General features: G+C 38.0%; 1 protein-coding gene across 2 annotated transcripts in view; it reads right to left on the minus strand.

The window, feature by feature from the left end:
- Positions 1 to 23,018, minus strand: part of MYRFL (myelin regulatory factor like) — a 44,032-nt gene that overhangs the window by 15,395 nt on the left and 5,619 nt on the right. For both annotated transcript variants that reach the window (XM_084526155.1, XM_084526154.1), the window contains exons 2-13: positions 21,765 to 21,855; positions 17,915 to 17,982; positions 17,562 to 17,820; positions 16,236 to 16,327; positions 14,164 to 14,311; positions 11,609 to 11,804; positions 10,448 to 10,524; positions 9,032 to 9,142; positions 8,349 to 8,439; positions 4,484 to 4,684; positions 3,968 to 4,076; positions 3,385 to 3,494 (exon numbers count right to left, since the gene is read on the minus strand). In XM_084526155.1, the coding sequence (XP_084382281.1) occupies positions 3,385 to 3,494; positions 3,968 to 4,076; positions 4,484 to 4,684; positions 8,349 to 8,439; positions 9,032 to 9,142; positions 10,448 to 10,524; positions 11,609 to 11,804; positions 14,164 to 14,311; positions 16,236 to 16,327; positions 17,562 to 17,820; positions 17,915 to 17,982; positions 21,765 to 21,855 (1,553 nt within the window). The remainder of the gene's footprint in view (positions 1 to 3,384; positions 3,495 to 3,967; positions 4,077 to 4,483; positions 4,685 to 8,348; positions 8,440 to 9,031; positions 9,143 to 10,447; positions 10,525 to 11,608; positions 11,805 to 14,163; positions 14,312 to 16,235; positions 16,328 to 17,561; positions 17,821 to 17,914; positions 17,983 to 21,764; positions 21,856 to 23,018) is intronic.

Below are 23,018 nucleotides of genomic sequence, written 5' to 3' on the forward strand. Positions count from 1 at the left end.
AGAATTGCTATCTATGTCCCACACATAACTTGAGCTATACAGGAACATCCTTGTTACATCCATCCAGGTAATAAGGATTTTACCCATTTCTGAGCCAAAAATAGTTACTGACCCACTGCAGGAACATGGTAACAGCATGCTTTCATTGCTGTGCTTGGAAGAACAGCTTTCTCATCATACTAACAAAAAACACACTTCAGCTATTGGATGCTACCTTGCATGAAGCTGTTACTGGCATTTAATGTTGCTGAACAGCCCAGCCTATTCAAATCATGGACAACTACAACAAAAGCAGCTTTGCCATTCTCCTTGTAAATACCACACATGCCTTTCTTTTAAAGGTGACTACCTTCCACAGAAACGGACAGCACTTTATATAAAGAGAACCAGACCACATGTACTGGTGGTAGGTTGCAAACTTCTCTACCGCCAGAAGATCAATGTCCTGTTTACTAAGGAGTGACTTCAAAATAACCACGTGTGCCTACAACCATGAAATCAATTATATGGTCACTCATCCTCATATCAGTGGTATGTAGCAGCCACCCTTTTCATTCTTGTCAAATCAGGTGCGAATCTCTTCTAGGTGACTTCAGGTAAATGAGAAAATGGCTCACCTGGAAAAATGAAGGAATACTTTCTTAGGGGAAAAAAAAAATGGACTGATTAGAGTTGTACTGCCTCATTGATGACAAAATACTCAGCACTGTGTGGCTGAGAAGAAAGATTCATGTCCCAAAATAGCAAATTTTCACCCAGGTAATAGAGTTCCCTAGAATATAGCAGAACTTGGTCCAAACTTCTAATGAAATCAATTAGTTTTACTGAGTTTAACAGCACCACACAGGTAACAGACAAAGAGACACAACCACACCAGCCAATATCATGCTTATCTTGAACTAAAGTTGGAATGCAAGATAAAATAGTTCAAGGCCTTATCACCTGCCTGACTGAAGGCAAAGATATAAAGCACTGTCATCCACATATCATTTTATTACTTTAGGGACTGAGCTATTCTGATGATGAGAGCTCAAGGTATTTGGAGCAGATATTCCACCTAAGATATCAGTTGTCCCAAAGCTCTGAATTCAATATACACCTTGACGTGTTAGACACAGATCTCTCTCCTGCCTCTGTCCCCCTCACTAATGTCACAGAATTGATATTCACGTGCTCTGTAACAGGTGTTAGGAACAAGAGCAGAAAGCAAGATAGCACTGCAGTAATTTACCTAACCTTATTAACCCAGGAGCAAAGTGTGAAGTGATCCCACCTAGCCAAGTAGACAAGGAAAAGCTACGTAGTAAATACGCCATCACTGTAACAACTCATTCCTGCTTGGGCCACATCCATAGCAGAATGACACCCTGCAGGGTGCAGGAGGCTTTCTCTGTTTCTATCAGTAGGCTAGGTCACATCACTGGGTCAAATTCTGGTAGGCACTGTCTAATGCCAAGCTACAGAGGAGAAAGGCAACATGACAGGCCCAAACGGCAGAGCTATGAGGCACTGTTACAAACAGTGTGTTGTGTGACACTTCAGAAAAAAAAAAAAAAAAAAAAAAAAAAAAAAAAAAAAAAAAAAAAAAAGAGAGAGAGAAAGATTTCTATCAGATACGTTTTGCAGCTTATTTTCCCATTAAATCAAAAGCTCAATTGTCCAACCTAAACGTTTTGTCAGGAAAACAAAAACAAACAACAACAACAAAACTGACTATCCCAAAGCAATTTTCTAGGACTCAAAAAATGCAAACAATGTTGCAGCTCTTACACAATGTAAAACGAAGGGCTAAAAGGCAAAATAAACCTAATGTTAGTATCTAACACCAGTGCTCTTCTATAACAATCTAAAAATCAGCTGGAACTCCGACCAAATAGAGCAAATTTTCTATGTCTCTTTTTCAACACTGTCTCCAGAAAGCCCCTATCCTCTGTTCAAGCAGACAAAGCCCATTTGTTCGTCTTGCAGGAGGTAAACCTTGTCATGCTTAGTCGGCATGAAAGTAGAATGTCCTTTAAGTAGCAGATGGAACTGAAGGATGAAAAACAGTCTGGACCCCTAAAGAGAGGAGAAAGAGTGGGCTAGGCAATGGTCTGACTTTTCTTGGCTGTTCTCCACGCCTCCCCTGACCCGTATTCACACACTGACTGACAACAAAAAGACCCTACTACCACTTCCAGCACACCCACAGGGAAGCAGTGAGAGCTATAAGCTACAACAAGCAGGATACAGAGTAAGTTTTCTGTCACTGTCATCAAACTACTATTTTCCTGAAAGCCATCTGAAAACTGAAATTATTCACATGGGTAACATGAATGCTGAGATGTTCATGAAAATGCTCTTTCCACAGCTTTATTTAAGGTGTTTAATTCATGAGACCTTTGTATGGAGTACATTTTGATAAATATGTTCTTGACGCTTGTAGGTGTAAACTTGTGTTTTCTACAGAATAATGAGAAAATGAATGATTATAATGAATAAAGAATCTTGTTCGTGACATCATCCAAGCAAGACAGGTCACCCATCTGGAAAACCTCCCTCTTTCCATTATCAGCTGTCAGTGGTATAAGGCTGGGAAGTGGGCCCTGACCTGCAGTGAACCAGCGCAAAACAGAGGGGCGACTCTGAGCAATGTTCTGGACAAGCTATGTCAGCGGTCAAGTGTGACTGGACTCTGACTGACAGCCCCTTACAGTCCTGTTTCTACAGGAAAAGTAGGGAAAGAGAGCACAGGACAATGGACTAAGGCACTGATTCCAACCTATTAGCATGGCAATTACTCTGTGCACCATAAACATGTTACAGTACTATAACTTTGAAGTTATAATAAATATTTCAGATAGCCAAAAAAAAAAAAAAATCCCACAGAGCACACACAATTAACATTTGCCTTTGGTGTGAAGTGATTACACAGAGGTTTAGAATAAGGACATTTTTATTTAACAAATGGAATGTTATAATTGCTTAACTCATTTCTGGTGCATTTAATTAACTTCAACACTGAAATTAAAAGAATGTTTTGGATGTTTGGGCATCACTTCTTGGCCCAGTGCTATGAAATCACTATCCAACTTTATTAAGCAAATTTGAAGTTTTTTGCCTTTTGTCTGTTGTTGTATGGTCATTTGACCAGACGATCTTGAAGGTCTTCTCCAACCATAATGATTGTAAAGATTTCAATGTAAATACTTTCTGTCTTTGAAAGATTCTGCCATTTACTAACACCTGATGGTTCAGTTTTCCTCAATGATTTGCCAAAGGCTACTTTTGTAAATACCACATGCAGGCCTACATCTTTGTATAAAGCACAGCATGTGTTTATAGCTCCACACACAAAAGGAAACATCTAAACACGCACCTCCACTTTCCCTCTCAAGGCCATACCTTGTCAACCATGAGGAAGTTTTCTATTTTTTCTCCATCATTACAAGCAACATCTCCAGCTTCTCTAACAGCCTCAGGTAAAAGCTCCTTCACTTCCTGGGCTATTATTCCTGTTCACAAGATAACAGAAACAAAAGTCAGGAAAGGTAGTGATGTACCATTGACCATTGTTGAGTTCTCAACCCTAAAAGGTGCAGGTAGGGCCAAATATGTTCTAGAATTTCTCTGTGATAGGAAAATCCAGGATTTCACTTTTTTTTTTCTACTCTACAGAAGACAAGCAGAAACCTTGAAAGTTTCCTTCCCATTTCTCTGCCATAAGAACAAAATTGTTTCTGATCATGTACTTCATTCTCATTAAACCTTGAAAAATCATCTTCTACTATTGATAATTGAAATAGAATTTGGAAATATACCAGAAATATCTTATTTTGGCACCTTCAACTAGCAAGACAAACACAGCAAAATAAGCAATTGAAGTATACTAGAAATGAAGATGAAATAGCAGGGTGTTAAAAGGCACTAGGGCACAATGAACAACAGCAAAAGTAAACAAAAAATGGGAACAGAACTGACTGAATACCTGTTTCATGGGTATTTTTTATTCCCATAACAGATGCAAATTCAGGCTTGTAGTCGTACTCCACCAGCCTCATTTGTGTTATTCTTTTCAACTGCTCATTCGTATCAACCTAGTTGGGCAAATACCAAGATTCACGTGTTGAGACGTTAAGAATGGTTGTGGCATCTAGGACTTCACTGACATAGCAACAAGCCTAATATGTCCATTTGGCTGATCTTTGCATCAAACAATACAAACAATCTTCCTACTCCCCACGAGCAGAGTGCTGTTTGTATTTGCATTGCCAGTGACCCTCCAGCCCAACAACTCCCATTTACATTTACCCTCAGCTTCTGTGGTCAGCCTCTTCCAAAGGCCACAGGCCATGGCTGTACAGAGCACTCTGGTATGCCACATTTTCTTAGGCCAGAATTTTAGCACACCCAAGATAAAGACACGGCTTCACATGTCAGAACAATGATCCATACGTGTGCCATGTTGCAAACATAAATGCCCTAAATACTCCATAGCCCTCACCTCCCGGATATTCTCTTTTGCTCGGCTGTCAGATGGATGCATGACTCTGCCCATAACTTTTGCATTTCCGCAGACAACCAGTGCTTCGTCTGGTGCATCTGTGTTAATTCCTACTCGACCGTGATAGACTACCGTCTCTGGAACGTGTCCTCGCTGCCACAGTACATCACTGTCATTCTCAAACTGCCCTGGGTTAGATGCCTGGGAGAAAAAATATATATATTTAAAGATAGCATAGCATAGATATACTATTGCTTTATTCCATTAGCAATTCAGGGAAAATGAGATAACAAATATTTAATATTTAAATTGTATTTGTGAGCTTTTTTTAAAACACTAACAAAAAAACAGAGTGGAGTCAATCCTAAGTAACTGTTTCTGCTCATAAAGCACCGGCCTCATTGGTCTTTCCCCTGGATTCTATTTTATTATCACAGTAAGATAAATTATCAATGTTCAAAGATTTTCAAAGTTTAACTTTGACTTTATGCCATATAGCCTTCCTCAATTTTTCAGCAACTTTGAGCTGAGGCTGGAAATTAGAAAAGAGAAAACTATCCAGAGATTAAGCACATGTGGTTCAAAAATATATATTTACATATTTATGTAATCTTACATGCTTTGGCCATACTTGTTTCATTCTTTTACATGCTGTTTCATAAACTTTTCCAACATGTACCGAAATCCTGTACTGAACAGATGAGAGGATCAGAGATGATCTTGTTTAAATTCACAGGTCCTGTTCTCATAAATAGATGCTCCAAACCATAAATGTCATGTATAGAAGGTTTCTAGAAATAACCCTTGAAAACAAGTAAGTGGAAAAAAGAAGCCCAACTACATTACCTAAACGGTAAATTGCCAATTTATTTGTAAACTATTTGTGGAAAGGGATCATTTTGTCTCTGTTTACACTGCATCTAGTACAGTGGAGCCTTGCTCCACAACAGATATATTAAAACTAGGAGCAGGAAGGGAGATAGGAAGAGGTAGTGAGACCACTGCCCCTACCCGTTGCCTTTTCACAAGCATCAAAACATTTGCTGGGAAGCCACAACCATGGAAGAATAGGGCTTTGTAGGGCTGAGATTTTCTTTTCAGGCCTGTTCTATCTACTGCAGTCATTTTGCAGCAATGCCACACAGACGATCACCTCAGCACTACTGAGGGAACGGAGAACTGTGGGACAGGGGCAGAAAGGAATCCAAAATCTGCCCAGGGTTACAGCCTGATGCACATTTCTTTTGGCAGCAGGACCAGTGTAGGCAGCCCACTCCCCATCATTCATCTCCACCTGCCAGCCCTCAGTTGATGCCCTGACATAGACCAGGATGGAGGAACCAGCCTGACTTAAAATCAGCCAAGCAAAAAAATTAGACTTGTTTTTAACACAAGTTAAAAACTTTTCAGTTTTTAACCTTTCCGGTTAATTGCAGGACCCCAGAAAAACGGTTCTACCAGCATGACTGAGGAGGAGTGTGGTAACAAGAGCAAGAAGTCTGATAGGAACAAACGTGAGTCAAACATGGTTTATTCTGTGCTGCCCCCAAATGAAATGTACCTCAAACCATAGCCCAGGAAATACTTACCTTGTTGTGAGCATTTTCACCATAAAACACACATGCAAAAATGAAGTCACTGAATCAAAAGTCTTTTGACATTCTAAACAATTTAAGTATTACTGATATGCCTCAAAACCAAAATTAAATAATTAAGGTTTTTTTCAATTATTTGTTGTTTTGAACTGGTAGAAAACAATGCATAATGAAATAGGCAGGAACAAATGCACCTTCTAACAGCAATTCCTGCAAGTTACAGTTACCAAATGAGTTTTGCTTTTGGCAACTGAGATACTACAGTATAAGATACATTCAAAACCTGTTTGCTAGATTCCAGAGATCTGCAAAGTCTATAAATAGCTGTTCCTGGAGAGGTCACCATCTGGACAAACAAATAATGATGACTCTCTGGTTTACCAAATGTCATTTTCATTGAGGGACCCCAGAATAAATCTATTCACAGTCTCTAAAATCCTCTATAATGTTTACAATTAATTCACATTAGAAATTCCATATCAGAAAACTAGAGTCTTTCAAAGAATACCAAAAAACAGAGGAGTGTATATAATTAGAAAAGGCATTTTTTTCAATAATTAATTTAGTCAATTTATTTACTTTTTTTTTAACTTTGAATTCAGACTTTCAAATTTCAGCCTGAGCAGAGTACAATTGTGACAAGAAGTTCATAGTCATTTGAAGGAGTCTTGGGTTTTCACAAGGCTTTGACATCTGTAGTGCATGATGTTGTGCTCTTATCACTCTTTGCCACAATTAGAGCATGATCTGACATGCCTGATAACTACTGGTCAGCTGGTAGTTTTGTTATGTTATACTTCAGTACGTAAAGAGCCAGCACAGGAGCTCCTTTCGCTTGCAGTGCATTTGCACAGCTTTGCCACTTTAAAGGAACCAGTGGCTGGCTCAGGTTACCCTGCCATCCACTAAAACCCTTTCAGACATCTGGAAAACTGCCTTTTTTTTTTTTTTCCTCCAGCTTTCCTGCTGACATTTTCACTACTTCAAATCATAGCCAGTGTTTTTCCTTCTGCTTTTCTTATTTTTCTTTGACTGGAATAATGGGCAGGTTTGCAAAGTCCCATTCATTGGATTCCTGTTCAAAAACCGTGCTCTCACATTGTTCAAATTATTATTTGAAATAAACATTATTCATTGAAATTTTAAAAGAATCTAACATTAAAAATTGAAGAAAAATGTAAATTTCTAAAATCTTTCTAACTCTTCTGGAGTTACCCAGATTCCCGTGTGTGATTCGCATGAAAAAGAGGCCAGAATAAAAATGTTTTGGCAGTCCTAACCTTCCCTGTGCAGGGCCTTCTCCAACCAGCTCACAGTGGAGCTCTGCACTTTCTCACTTTTCAGACCCTAACCCTTTCTCTAGATAGTGCCCAGGTACAACACAGACACCTTGTCTTTGGCTCACACAAAAGAAAGCCCACCTGTAAGCTCCGAGCAGCTCTCATGTTCAGCTGGAATCCCTTTCTAGCCCCACTGATGTTTCATCTTTCCACTTTACCTCTCCCTTTAAAACCCAACTGGAACCCTAACCCAAACTGTAGGGAGGAGCTATGTTCCTGCACGGCATTTAGCTTAAGCCCAAACAAAACTTTGCTGGGACTGAAGACTTTCTGCAGCACTCTCCTTCCTTGCCCGGCCCCTTCATAGCTCCCATTACATTACAGCACTGGGTTTTTTGTCTCTTCCAAGTCTAGCTCTAACTTTGGGTTAAGGCTGAATATTAAAAGGAGAGCTTTATTTTTCAAACCTCTTATCCACGTAAAGGTTATAAGGATGAGAGACAAATTCTTACATGTATTGTTTTGAAACATATATTACAACCACCAAGTTAAGAGCTCAGACACACTGGAAAGTGCCAGTCATAAGTCTTCATCTTCCCAGAGCTACTTCTTTGCTTGCACTTTTTTTTTTTTTTTTTTTAACTCTCATTGTCCCTTGAAAATGAAGCATTTAGCCAATGAAAGCATTTACCAAATTCCTAGCAAGTACAGGCAACTCTTTAACCTCAAAGGAAAAACAATCTGGAAAAATCAACGTATTCTGTATTCACAACAAGCTTTCTTTTTAAAGTCTTCTGTAGCCCACTTTTAATGTTTTAAAATCCTGTTAATTATAAGATAGCAATCTATTCATAACATATGCAATTGTTTGTGTTTTTTATCCATATTTCTTATTTAATGGTAATTCTTTTTACATTGGAGAATCACTCCTGATAGTCTCCTGTGGGTATTAAAACAGTAAACATGAAAGTAATATAAATTTCTACCTACCCTTACAATGATCTTTTCAGAGACATTTGCAGACAGCAAGTAGAATTGATCCTGAGAGACAGCATACAGTCCAACCACCAGCATGAAGTATCTAATTTGAAATTGATTTAATGAAGAAAAAAATGAAATGATGCCTTGTTACAGAAGAAAATAAGATGTTTTAAATACAACTGCTACTGCTGATACATAAAAAGATAGACAGACCATTTTAAAAAATATGTTTGTTACAAGATGAAAGAGAAAATGTTTGTACCACTCTCAAGTAATATGCTCTTTCAATCACCCGAATCACTGAAAATGAACCAAAAAACAAGTCACAACCAAAAAAAAAGTCACAAATTTAAGTAATGAAGACTGAAGGATGAATAATCCTCTTTCTCCAGAAGAAAATGACTGTTATTTGGGATGGGATCTTTTGACTTCCTCGGTATCTCAGCCAACAACACTCTGGCTATGATTTCTTGAAATGATCTTTAATGATGGAAATATCTTATTTTTTCATTTGTTTGTTCTCATATCATTTTGTTACTCTAGAAGATAGGCCTTTAAGCAGATATGAAGTATCACAGAATTTGAAACAAATAAATCACACTATTTGGCAACACTGAGATTTTTAACACACTTCAGCTCCACTCTAAAGTAGATGTTCTTTTTTCCACTTCCCACACACAGGCCAACAATACCTTTGGTCAGGATTAGGCTTCCCCTTTTTTCTCATGTTATTTGCTGTTGTTTCACTGAAATGCAACCTTCCCAATGTTACTTTAGTTATCTGGTCCCCTGGCAGATCAACTCTAAAACAGGAAAGGAAACAAGATCAAGGAAATAACTATTTAGAGATCTACCTGGATCTACCCAGATTTCCTCAAGATCATTAAAACAGTTTTAAAAAAAGATGAGAAATGAAAAAAAAAAATAACAGTGGTACCCCAGTAAAAATGCAGCAACACTGATTTATAAAAGTGCATAAAAATCACACTGATCTTGTCAATGAGATAAACATACACGATAAAAGACCAGGAATGAGAAGCTGCTCTTATTAGTAGGAATCTTTGCTTCTTGGTAAGTTTGTACACAGTTGTGAACATACTAAAACCATATGTGCAATATATGATGAGAATTTGTTGCTTGCCAAAGGCAACATTGCTTACTATTGGATTCGAACTTAACATATTAAAATTATAAAAAAAATTACTGCTTGATCTTTTTTCTTGATCTGCATTTAATTTGTCTGTCTGAAAGTATAAAACGTACATATGTGTCTCAAATACATAGTGGCACCACTCTCATAAGTAATAAATAATAAGATTAAACAGTTTGCATGGAGAAAACAACAGTCCACATACCACCTTCTTGTCTACCATAAATGAAAATTCCACCATCATCACACATGAAACAATTGACATGCACCCAGAATCTACTTTTCAGTATGTAAAAGGAATAATAATGCTACGATATAATTAATTAAGTGAAAATCTAGCTCTTTGTCCAAGCTCAAAGTTCATTTTTTTGTAGATTGTATATTGCAGCCTTTATCCAAACACTGTCCTGTCAAACTTGACAATGTCTTATCTTTTTCTGCTGTAAGGCTTATTCAATTATTTTTAGAGAACAGGCCAGCTCCAACAGGAAACACTTAGAAAAAAACAAATACTGGTTCTGCTGCTGACTAAGATGCAGAAGAATGGCAGACAGTTCCCAGGAAAAGTTGCATGTATATTTCTATTTGGGCCACTTCCCGTTAAAAGCACTGCACATATATCTGATGTCCCTGTAGTCTCATGAGAGCAGGAACACTACTTACAGTTCTTAAGATGGAAAATGCATCCACCACCCAGCCCCAGTACCATACAACAACACTGCTAGCTGAATGCAAATATATGGGATGGGCATTTGTAAAGCTGCTGAATTTTTTTCCTAAATGAAGGGAGACCAGGTATATATTACTACAGCAATTTTATGTACTCATTGGGAACAGAATTTGAGTAAAGATCAGAAGATGACTTAGAGATACTATGAGTTTCCAAGAAAGAACTACATCCAAGTTCAGCCCACTCTATTATCGAAATAAAATGGAATATATTTCTCAAAACTCTTACCTAACAGGATGGAAAGTTTTTTTGCTCCGATCTGTCTGAGACTGTTCGATAGCAATAGTTTGATTTGGAGACTCCACCTATTAAAAAAAAAAAATCAAAATGACAAGAATACTAAATTTTTACAGATATAAAACTTGCAATAGAAATGAACAGGTAAACTGTGCAATCTCTCTCATTCCTCATGTAATTTAGTAGAAAGTAACATGGGAATATACACCTACTCAACTGACACTTGATCAATGCTCTGTTCTAGCTAGTCTAAAGTCCCAAATCATTCTTGCAAATAATTTGAAAGAAACAGAAAATAGAAAAAATGATACAATAATTTGCAAAAGAACATTTAATTTCTGAGACTTGACTGTTATTGGCTTGTTCTATTTCAAATCATAAATGTCATTTTTTAACATGAGAACCAAGCCTACATAAGGCAGTAAGTTATTTTAATGTAAATTTTGGTACCTTTCTGGAATGGTACCAAGAAGCACTTTGGTGCACAGAGGAACACATGACAATAATACTCACTAATTTATTCTGCATTCATGTTTCAGAGAGTATTAAGCAAAGCAACTACAGGGATTTTTTAAATAACTAAATTTTGGTAGCAAGTAAAAAATGGTAAAATCTTTCAGAAATAAGAAAATCTCATATTACTTCTCTATATGCGAGATTGTGGACCCATATTGGCCAGAAAGAATTTGGTTCTTTAAATGAAAATTGAAAACCTGGCAAGAAGAAACTGGGGTATTGTGCTGGTTTTCTACATGTGAACTGTTCAAGAAAAACAGATTTGATTCTTTTTCTTTGCTTTGTGATTTTTTTTTCAACACATCTTCTTGGTCAATGGATGGCCAACTACACACCAGCTGGCTTCACTGCACTGCCCACAGAGGGAAGAAAACTTCAGCCAGCAAGAGGGAAGTCACCGAAACCATGCGTCAGACAAGCATTATAAATTTCAACATGTACCAAACACAAGCAACCATAAAACATCACTCCCCCAGAGTACCACACAGAAGTCATTAGTAGTTTTAAGAGTTGTCTTTTGCCAGTTCTTGGACAAAAATGATTATGAAGAGCGTCCACTTCAATTATTTACCTCATTATGTGGATAATCACATACTAACATTAAAAGTAATACACACAAAGAAGATAAATACTTGCCCTTATTCCAAAAACTTTCAAGTAAAACTTTTCTATTGGTTTCATCCCTAGCTGAGTTTTGACATATTTTGGATGTCCAGTGATTCTAATATGGACTGTGATTTGGAAATGATTCTTCTTCTGGCACACAAAAGCATCATCCACTGCTGAAAAATTAAATCCTTTGTCTGTGACAATGTGATATTCTACAGCAGGTCTACAAAGACAAGAAGAAAGAATAGCAACCATAAGTACAGATATATTTGTATCTCAAGTTCCTACTTTTTATGTGGACTAAAAATCCCTCAGATTTTTACTGACAAAATGAGAGTGGAAATACACCTTTACAATCACTGGTTCAACAGTTATTTTCTTCTTGGCCTCTTAGAGGTGTAAAAATGAAAATGCATGTAAAATGCAGTAATTCTCATCTGACACATTAAATGTTTGGAAACCAGAGGTGGGAAAGCTTACATAATCCTCACTTACAAATCTGGTATAAAGGAACTCTGTGCACCAAACCTTTTAGCACATTCAAGAATTCATTACAACATTGCTATAAACAACAGAGCTGAACTACTGCTGCAGACAGCAATGTGCTAACGAAACAGCAAGATTCCCTATTTTTTCTTCAGTTCCCACACCAAGATCTTCTGCAGAATCTGCTAGGGTTAAATAAGCCTTTACTCAAACTAAAAACAAAGCTGTAGATAACTATGGACAGACCTTTATAAAACTCTTCAGTAATATTTTCCATCCTACCCCAACTAACAAAACTCTCTTCCATTTATTTCAAAGGACCAATCTGTCACCCAAAGAGAAGGAATATTCTGTCCTTATAATTCACAGCAGACAAGGAAAGATATCAAAAGATCTTTCTAAAACAGCAAATAAACTCACCCAGCAATGTTCTCTGATTTAAGTGATGGGTAATTCTGAAATAATAGGACTACATGGCAAAGCTATCTTATATGGTCATTGGCCTGTCTTGCTAATGAAAGTTGGGTAATGATGATCTCTTGTCTGATGCTACTGCGAACCTCTCATTAATACAACTAGTGAAGATGGCTTTTCAGAGCTTATTTGCACATCACTGGTTGGAAGAATCAAAATGTATTTACAATTTACAAGAAATATATAGACTGTTATCTTTTTATAAATGATGAGTAAGATGTCCCTTTCAAACAATCACAAATTATCTGGTGCAGGGAATAGAGAGAAAACCACTTCAAAACTATGCAGTCAGATTGCCATTAATTCCTATTCCTACTCAGAACAAATCTGTGCACTGTGTCATAAACTACAGGGCATCTTGGAACAACAGCTCTGCCATTGACCTCACTTAAATCTAATACTGCAAGTAGTATCTTTGCACACTCATGGTAACAACACATGCATTTGGATGTTTCAATACTCAGCAACGCATTGTCTTATCTCTGTTGATACAAGCCACCAAGAAATGTAAGTGTGGAACTTCACTTTTAAGTATACGGGAGCATGTGGGGAAAGGAGTCTCCCACCATTAACCCACAGCTCAAATGAAATGAAGGCACAAGAAGAGTTGAAGACCACCTCCGTTTAGAGGTACACTTCATATCCCAAACATATCTGAGGTACTGTGAGGTTTCTTGGCCCATCCAGCTCCCAAGTAGTAGAAAGGTGCAAACACTGAGCTGTCTGCTCTCCCATCACGTCAGTCCCTTGGGAAAAGGGCTGTGATGTGTATTATCCCGATCATACAGTGCAATAACAGGGAGTGTCAGTGTCCAGCAATGAGACTGATAAACTCCAATCTGCCATGAGTACTTTAAACAGCTTTAGGTAGAAGAAACTTAAAATTTACTAAGTCCTGTGGAGAGAGTAACAAATTGTTTGCACCAATCCTGGGGCATAGAGCAGACACTGTAGAAGGGCTTTTGTTAAAAGGGATCATGCACTAAATACTAGAATGGAGAAAACCTAAGATGTAAAGTGAACTTGGAATAGCCTTTCCCAGATCATGAGGCAAAAAAAAAATGGTTTACAATTTTGATTTATACAGAAAAAATCTAAGTCTTTGACTAAAGAGTTGCACATTATACATATATGACTATAGTTATAACACATTGGTCATGTGAATCCAGAAGTAATACAGGTATCTTCTGTTTCCATTTCATTAATGTTTTAGGCCATTATATGCAATATGTTCAGTAAGTACTTCCACAAATGTGCTTGACAAAAGAAGCAAAAACTACAGGTATTTACATTAAATTATTTTTTCTTTTGCTCCTAAATCCCTGAAAGGAAATCAGAAAATCTAGCATGAATTTCAAGCAGTGTTTAAAGTTCTGCTTATCTGATATATCTGCAGATTCATAACCCACCACTGCTATACCTCCTTCCCCAGTCTTATAGTCAGAAAGAACAAGGAATGCCAAAAGTAGCATTTATTGCTGTAAAACCACAGGACCAGGAAAATAAATAATAAAATAAAATAAAATAAAATAAAATAAAATAAAATAAAATAAAATAAAATAAAATAAAATAAAATAAAATAAAATAATACACTTTTTCCAAGTGCAATCTTCAGTGCTTACAGTTTTTCATAATTAGAGTTAAATAAGCTGTTCCACTGAGAAGTTTGGTACAGTTGCCATGTTAGAGCTTGATAGCATTTCTCCAAAGCAGCATTCTGTCCATCACTGTCATATTCTTGCACCTCAACTGCACAGTCCTTAAGAGTTGCTGTAGAGAGACAGATACAATTCACTGATTGTTACTAGCAAAAAGTCCTGCATTAAAATTTTGATATATTTACATACATATAAAGCACCAAAAAAAAAAAAAAAAAAAAAAAAAAAAAAAAAAACACCACTAATGCACAAATATATTGCAAATATATTTAAATCTTATTTTCCTTTGCAGCTATTCCAAAAGATCCTGCTATATTCCCTTGTCACACAAATAATTTTTTACCTTTCCTAATTGGCGAAATACTGTACAAGTAGCACTTCCTATTATCTCCCAAAGGATATGTAGTTTCCCTTGGGAAATCATAATAATAATAACAATTAAAAAAAAAAAAAAAAAAAAAAGCCCACAAAGGAAAGCTAAACATTTTATTCTAAACCACAAGTTATCTGCAACATTGCAAGAAGCTGTGCAAAGAGCAAAGTGGGACAAAGACAAATAAGTGCAGTGAAAGAAGCAAAAGAATTACAGATGTTTCCCATTCTCTCTAGTACAGGTTTAAACTGAATATACCCCAGCTCATTACAGCAGGTACTTAGTCTGAAAGACAAAGATGCAGTTTTCCAATAGCAACCACATTCACCACTGCGTCTGGTTAACTGGTTAAGCTTACTGACTATGTATTATAGCATTTTGAGATAAATAGGGTCAACCATAATTCATTGAGATATTATACATTTCATGATGACAGAGGAGAATGTGGTAAGAGAAACAGATAAAGTGAGTGTGGTGAGGATGGGAGAAAATATGTCACTGAGCATATAAACTAAAATCTTTCCATGGCCTGTGGCAGCATTTTGACAGAGCCTACTGCTAAAGCAATAATTTCAGGCCCAAGCTTCATTTGCAAATTCTCATTTCTGAAATATAATCAGGGGCAAACATACTATTAAAGAAAATAATAAAAAGATTCAGACCTCATTCCTAAAAGATCCCCACCATGACATTTTTATTAATTATTGTGTTCTTCTTCCAATTACAAAGGAGTCAGTGAGATTTTCTCATCACAGACTCCCAAAGAAATCATATTTCAAAGTAGTATCTTTAAGTATTAAAAACAGCAATAACAATTTTAGCAAGAGAAGTGTCTGCTCTGGAACTACTTATCTTCTTTTTACAGGAGTGATAGACTCAGAGAACTAGTCACAATTAAATAGCAGGTACCAAAGGAAAACTAACCTAGTAAATCCACTTGTCATTCATTAAAAAATTAATTAATTAATTAATTAATTAATGCTTAAATAAAACTTACACTGAAGAAATGACATGAAACTTTCAGATTTTCCACTTATAGACAAGGCTGAAAATTCCTCAGATAAATTGTTTATTACAAACTGTTGATTCACAGACAGCCTCACAGTTCACAGAAGCTGATGCGCTTCTGTACATGGCTGATAAGATTTTTTATAGCAATTGGTATAAACTCAGCATATTTATCTTGATAAAACACTAAGTTAATTTGGAGAAGGGGTGGAGAGCACAGGTTTTACTAACTTGAACAATTTTCCACACTTTGTAGAAAAAATGCACAGTTGATAAATCATATCATAAAGGGAAAAATGCAATCTGTTCTCTCACCCACTACATTAATCCCCTGCTAAACTAAACCAGGTTTCTTTGCCCAGTCAATTTAGTGCCAAGCAAGTCAGCAGAGTATGGCTATCATCTGCAGGCATGGAGAAGGGCAGACTATTTTGTTTGGGGGTAGTCAGTAAGCAAAGACCTCTAATACTTCATCTCTCTTTCCCAAATATACATAGGTCCTTATAAAAAAAAAAAAAAAATTGTTCCAAACTTTGTAGTAGAGTACAGATTGTTAATACCACTACCTTTGCAAAGTCACTACGACATGTGCTCTTAAAACATTTACTTGTCTGTGGTATGAAACATTAATTTCCATCTTCACACATCTGCTTACCTTGACTGCAGCTGTTAGGCCAGACTGGAGGATCACTGTTATCTCCCAGTAATTGTGATAACTTTCTTTTTTTGCCTGATGCTGTAGAAATACTTTTTTAAAAATACGTCACATTACTAATTTCAGTTGGAATACAGATATTAGAGTCATTATAAGAGAATACCCAGGTATCTCATTCTAACTGTATTGTCACCCAAATTTTGATTTACCAGGAGGAAGAGATTGTTTTTAGTTTTTTTGATCTGAATTATGCAATTTTCTCTTCCAAAACATAAATTAGCATATTTTTAATTTCGTATGAATAGAGAACTTAATCTCTTCAAAAGCTTACAGAGTGCGTGTGAGAAAGGATTTTATTGCTTCCTGATATCTGCATTAAAATCACACCATTTTCTTAAATAATTTTACTTCCCTGAATGTGAACTCACTTTTCTTACACAGAAAACAAAAGACTGATAGCTATTAAACTAATGCATTAATGACAACATTTCGAGGGAAAACTGGTGGGAAACACTTTTCCCCTTTCCTAGAAACTGAAATTTCAAAATCTGCTCCTTTCTGCAAAGGGGAAAAATCTTATTCTAAATTTTTGATATTATAAAATATAATATGGAATATCCCAGGTCACAGACTGTCCTGAAGATACAGAAGAAAATAAAAAACCTAAACAGCTTCACCAAGAAATCTAGGCCCAGCTTCCGTTACCCACATCACCAATGTAATCTGTAATTGAGCTCCCTGCAGAGCAGGAGACAGAGAATTTGCAAGCCCAGGACTAACACTGATGAATTTGGATTATCTCCCAACAACCAGGGAGGTCCCCCTCTGGTATGCATTGGTCAATTCATTCTTACTAGATGTCATGGTTGGATGCTTGCACTACCCAATGTATTTTAATTAAGCATCTGGAACATGTTGGTGGATAAATATGGCAGATGGTATATGAATACCATTTCACTTGCTTACATTGATAAGACAATTTTTTTCTCTCATGTCAAAACACTTTCAAGACCAAATCCCTGTGGAAAGTATTGCAAAACACCTAAATATTTTTATAATCCAGTTACTAACTACTTGTTGATCCCTCTTTAGCCTTGTAACTTTCTTAAAATTGAAGTCCATTCCCACACATTGTAATGCTAATTTAAATCAAGATGTTTAAAGAACCCTCAAACATAAGCGTATCAAACATGTCTAAACACTGCCACCCCGTGGAAAATCCTGCACCCACAGGGATTTTACACCAGCCTTTAACCACGTCTTCTATCAGCTCCATTTTTTTTTCTGTATCTGTTTCATCCCTTGCATAAAGGTTTTATCATTTACCTGGAAATCTGAGGTACATTTGGTTGGAAGTATGAATAATTGAAACCCAAAGAGTTGGAGGATGTAGAATTATTCCATGGAGGCACGGTGTCATCTTTCTTCAGACAGGAGCCTTGGGGAATGCTGCCAGGATGCCCACTGGCGTTAGGGTCAGGAAAAGTCTCCAGGAACCTGCAGGGGAGCTTGCTGGGTGCCACAGCCGATGGACATGGGAGCGGAGGCTGCTGCCCACTTGGCCACGAAGCATCATTCCAGATGGCTGAAAGAGGCAGACAGACAAGAAAGGAAGTAGAAAGAAAAGGAGCTGAAGACCTTCCCGCTAGCTTAGGAGAGGCAGAATTCACGTCACCTACTCTTGAGCTGTGGTGGAGAGCATGCTTCCGACCCAGAGTCTGGTGGGGAGTCTGGCAACTGGCTTTGCCTGGGGATGAAAAATAAATGTTAATTTTTACTGGGAGAAAACATTCAGGATGACCACAAGAGAATGCTAAAAGCAGTTGGAGGGGGACCACCAAGCTACATGGAGCTCGCAACAGCTCCATTCTCTCTACACCACATTTCAAAGAGCTGTAGCATCTTCAGCTGCTAACTGCAGACAATTCTTAAGGGAACAGTTTGGCCACAGCACTCACAACCACTACCAGATCTTAGGCCATATCACAGCACCTCACACACCCAAGAGAGGAGGGAAGCAGGGGCTGCCCCGAAGGGTGGGAAAGGCATTTGTCTGATTTGAAACAAGAGCTTTGTACAAGCTCAGCCAAAAAGATCCAGAAGCTTAACATAGGGTTTTCATGGGTGACAATCTACTCTCCCTCTTCTCAACCCTACACAAATTTTCTAGTTCCATTTAAAAAACAATGAGGGGGGACACAACAGGGACGACAGAGTAATTAATATCTTTTATGTCTAAATCACAAAAGAAAAGGTCCATCCCAGCAGCCCACAGACAAGAAAGCTTAAAACATATATATAAATATACATATCCTCACTGAAGATGGGCTATTCAGGCATAAAAACAACAATGTGGAATGGTTGTTTATCACCTGGAAGACTACACAAAATAAATAAATAAATAAATAAATAAATAAATAAATAAATTTTAAAAGTGCACTGGAAAAAACAGGCAGGGTTTGGGTAGCAGGGGCTGCAGGCTGCACTGAGGGGAGGCAAGCACGAGCTGCCGGGTGCTGGTCCTGGCAAACTTCAGCCAGTTCTGTTTGACTTCAGCCAGTTGCAGCTGGTTGCAGCCAGTTTGAGACAGTCCCAGCCAGTTTCAGCTGGTTCCAACTGGCCATGGGCTGCCCCTCACCTGCTGGAGCCAGCACCTCAGCAGTCAGCAGCACCCGCGTCCCACAGCAGCACAGGTGGGTGAGCGGCCATGCAGCTGAGGCAGCGAGCACCCTGTGGGGCAAGGCTGTGACCCACTGGAGCAGGGATGTGCCAAGGGGATAGCAGGGTCATGAGTGACCCATGGCAGAGTCAGGAAAAACAGAAAAGGGTGAAGAGTGTCAAGGAGGAGCTATTACACCCCACTACCCCACCACAGGCCTCCCGTCACCTCACAGGAGACAAGGAGGGGACTGGAGAGCAAGAAGGAGGCAGAAGAGCTCAGCTGAAACTGAGCCTCAGGAAGTCTGTGTGGAGGAAGTATATTTAATTGCTTATGTTCTCTTTATCTCAGTAGCCGAGTCAGTGATCAAAAGTTTGTGCTAATTGGTAACAAATTTATGAAATGAGGCTCTTCTAACAAAGAGCGCTCACAAAACGTGGACCCGTGCAGCTCCACATGCAGCACCGCCACCCAGCAGCTTCCACGTCACCCGCCGTGAAAACGCCCGCTGAGTAACACTGTGCTGTGCCAAAGGCAGGCAGGGCTGGGCTGCTTTCCTCTGTGTACAGCTACACAAGCAAGAAGCTCATCTCCCAGTTCATGTTACACGAAGCAGGAAGCTGGGTCCTCTCAGGTTTTTATGCTGACAGCCAGCTCTGTTGCACAGAAGTAAGTCACTCAGCTCCCTGGTGTCAGGCAAGGTCTCTGCATGGCACAGCACCTTCAGACCCCCAGTGGGAGCACGGCAGGGAGCAGGTGCACAGACAAAATGAGGTGGAAAGGTAGTTATGTTCTGAAAATCAGTAGCAGAGCCAGGGCGCTGGAGGCATGACAGAAGAATCCTGGCTGGGAACCCAGAAATTACATGTGATCCACAGCCACCTCCTTGCCAAACCCCATAGCCAAGCAGGAAAGATTTCTCTTTTAACAGCCCTGCTGGGAGAGGTCATTATGAAAGCACAACAACATAAGTATGCTTTTGCCTATCTCCGATTTTTAAAGTGTTCCTTTTTTTTTTTCCTTTTTTTGTTGTTGTTGTTACTCAAAGACATAAATCTCTGTAAACAAGAACTGCTTTCTTTCTGAAAAACTTCAGTAACACTGATCTGTACAAGAACACATTTGTCTATGCTATTTTACTGTGTACCTTCCTCCTGATTTTCACATGGAAAGTGAACGCTTGCTTGTCTGCAGTTGATACTGGGAGCTTTGCTCTCAGTTTATGACTCAACTCATGTCCAACAGCTCAGCGCATCCCCATGTTTGGGGTTTGAAAAAAGTTTATTGATTATTTAGTCTTTAGTCCATATGCTTGATTATGTTCTAGTATATATTTATAGTATTTATTGCAGTATATACTCTGTTTTGCTTTTACACTTTTAGAATTTTTCCTATCAGACAATGTAAAGGAATACTGCCTTACAGAGAGGTGGAACTAGAGCATAATTTAAGCTAAGCTAAGTCCTTCATGAGTAGTTCACAGGAACAAGCAGGTGTTCCCACACTACATAGCAAAACCGCTTCATTGCATTGAAAATGGGAAGAGCATAAGTCACCAGCAGACTGCTACAGCAAGGCTGTGCTCCTGGTTTTAGTCAGCTGAGGGCACAGGGCTGTCACATCTCATAACTATTTTATTTCAAAATTTTCAGTTCTATATGATTGTGTTTTCAAAGTAGTTTAAATGAGAGAAAATCCTATGCCAACTCTCGGCCACTCAAAGGACATATAAGAGTTCCTCAGCTGCATTGGGGATGATCGAGGTTCAGAAATTGGCTCCTAACCCTTTCAAGCATTCCTATAAATTGTAGGCTCAAACACTGCTTTGAAGCACTTTTAAACAGATGATGTTATTGTGTTTTCTCATGCTTAGCACTGCAGCTATAATGTCCATGTAATGTACCTAAGCTACATGATACCAGATATGTACATATATATTAATGCTATATGTTTTTGTGTATGAAGGCAACAGTTGCACTTTAAAGTTGTCTTAAAGGAGTTTGATAATCTGTTTAATCTGATACATGTTTAGTCATGATAAGAACAAAGGTTATGAGTATTTATATACAGCAGCTTCTTCATTCTTCTGTTATGAGTGTGGCCAGCGAGAAAATCAAGTTAATATTCATGATTTAGAGCAGGTAGAAGCCTAGTTAGCCCACTGTAAGTAAATATGTGCAATGCCAAGTATGTACAGAGTGAAAGGTCCTGTGAGCCATTTAATTACTGTAAAAACATCCACTTTTGCTTTGCTCTTGGCAAGTGTCAGCCCATTAATCATATTTTACATTTAACAATCATATGACAGTTGTCTAGATGAAAGATTTGGGTTTGAAGTCTTGATAGACCTGCATTGCATAACTTCCCACCCTTAACCATGACCCTTCGCATTATGTAGCCTTTGTAACTCTGAAAACAAGTCTCAGAAAAGATTAATGGACAGCTTCTTTGTTCTGAGGGAATCATTAGGATGAAAAGAGTAGACTTGTTCCCCTCTGACATGGACATTTACATTAGTCTCTCAATTTATTATACATTAATCTCATTTACATCATTTATTCTGAACGTTAACACTAAAGCAGCACTTGGTTATATTAAAAAATAACAGCTTTGCATTTAAGGCCATAATTAGTATAACAGTTGTGAATTATCCCAGACATCATCATATCCATTCGGCTGAACTATAAAACCACCATATTCTATTACTATCTGCAATTTATATTTCCAGCGCTTACGCAGTTTCAACTAAAAACACCACACCACAGTCCTATGGAAATTAAGAGATTTCAGGTCTGACTGTTGCATTCAGATTTTATGAATGTGCTACTGAAAAAAAAATAATAATAATAATTTGCTGCTCTAATACTTACAAAGTTCCAAACTCTAAGTCACTACTGATGAATTCTTCCAGCATTCTTGTATCCACCATGGGGTTCTCCAAGGCTCTGTGGACATCTTGCCCTATAATTAAAGATGTCAAGACAGATTCTGAGAGTGAAATTTGTACAGTCATCAGTACTTTAGACTAAGTAATTCTGCCCACTGACCACACAAGGAAAACCAAATCAGTCCTGTCCTAGCAGAGGTGCACATCTCATGTGTGATATATGGGTTACCCTTTTGTTTAGAAATATAGTCACTCTGGGGAGAAAAGATGACAGGAAATGCAGAGCAAAAGAGAGCATACAGGTGAGGATGGAGATGATGGAGCAGCACCAGGAAAACACCAGTTTGTAGTTGTCATTAAGGCTTAACTGAATTATCACAGCAAGAGGATGAGGGGCTCCCATCTGCAACTGGGAAAAAAAATGGGTTCTGAAGATAACTTCATATGCTTTTATGTTGGGATCAAAACAGGTGATTGAGTCAAAGCTCAGATGTCTCACAGAGATCCACTTTCTGCATGGGTACTGCAGTGAGTTTCTAATAGTTTCAAACTATTCTAAAATAATTTAAAAATTCATTGTCCTCAACATAGATTAAGGAAGCAGAAATAAAGCTTTAGAAATGTTAAAGGAATTGATGGGTTTTTATTATTTACCTAGAAAAACAAACAAATAAACAAAACAAACAAAAAAAAACAACCCAATAACATGTTAAATGTGTTAATGAGCAGAAAGGTTCAGTACTTTGTCCTTTGCTGCTTAGTTACTGAAGGCTATAAACAGATTTTATGATTATAAAGTCTGTGGAATTCATGAGTTCTTTCCTAGCAAGTCAAGCAAGTCAGACGGAACTCCCCTTAAAGAAAAGAAAAACAAACAAAACTACTGCGCAGGCTCCCCAGCTTTCCAGCAAGCCTTCTATAAACACAGGTGTGTCCAGTCAGAAAGCAAGCAAGATAAGGGAGTTTAAGTTACTGCTTGCTCCAGTCAGCCACTGGAGCTGGATGGTCCTATCTCACTACTACACAGGATAAAGTGGAGTAGCCTGTAAATCGACAGCTGCATGTCTCAGCCCCAAGTGGCTGACACCAGCATCATAGAAGTCCTAAGGTTTCTTCTCTTTTTTCTGTTGTCTCTGCCTCATGTGGATCTTTCTTGATCCAGTGTTTAGACATTGCTTAACTGCAAGCAGCATCTGATACTCGCTTTGACCACCTTGCACAGGAATTCCCCTGTGTG

Source organism: Aythya ferina (genome assembly GCF_964211825.1).
Source record: "Aythya ferina genome assembly, chromosome: 1".
NCBI lineage: Eukaryota > Metazoa > Chordata > Aves > Anseriformes > Anatidae > Aythya > Aythya ferina.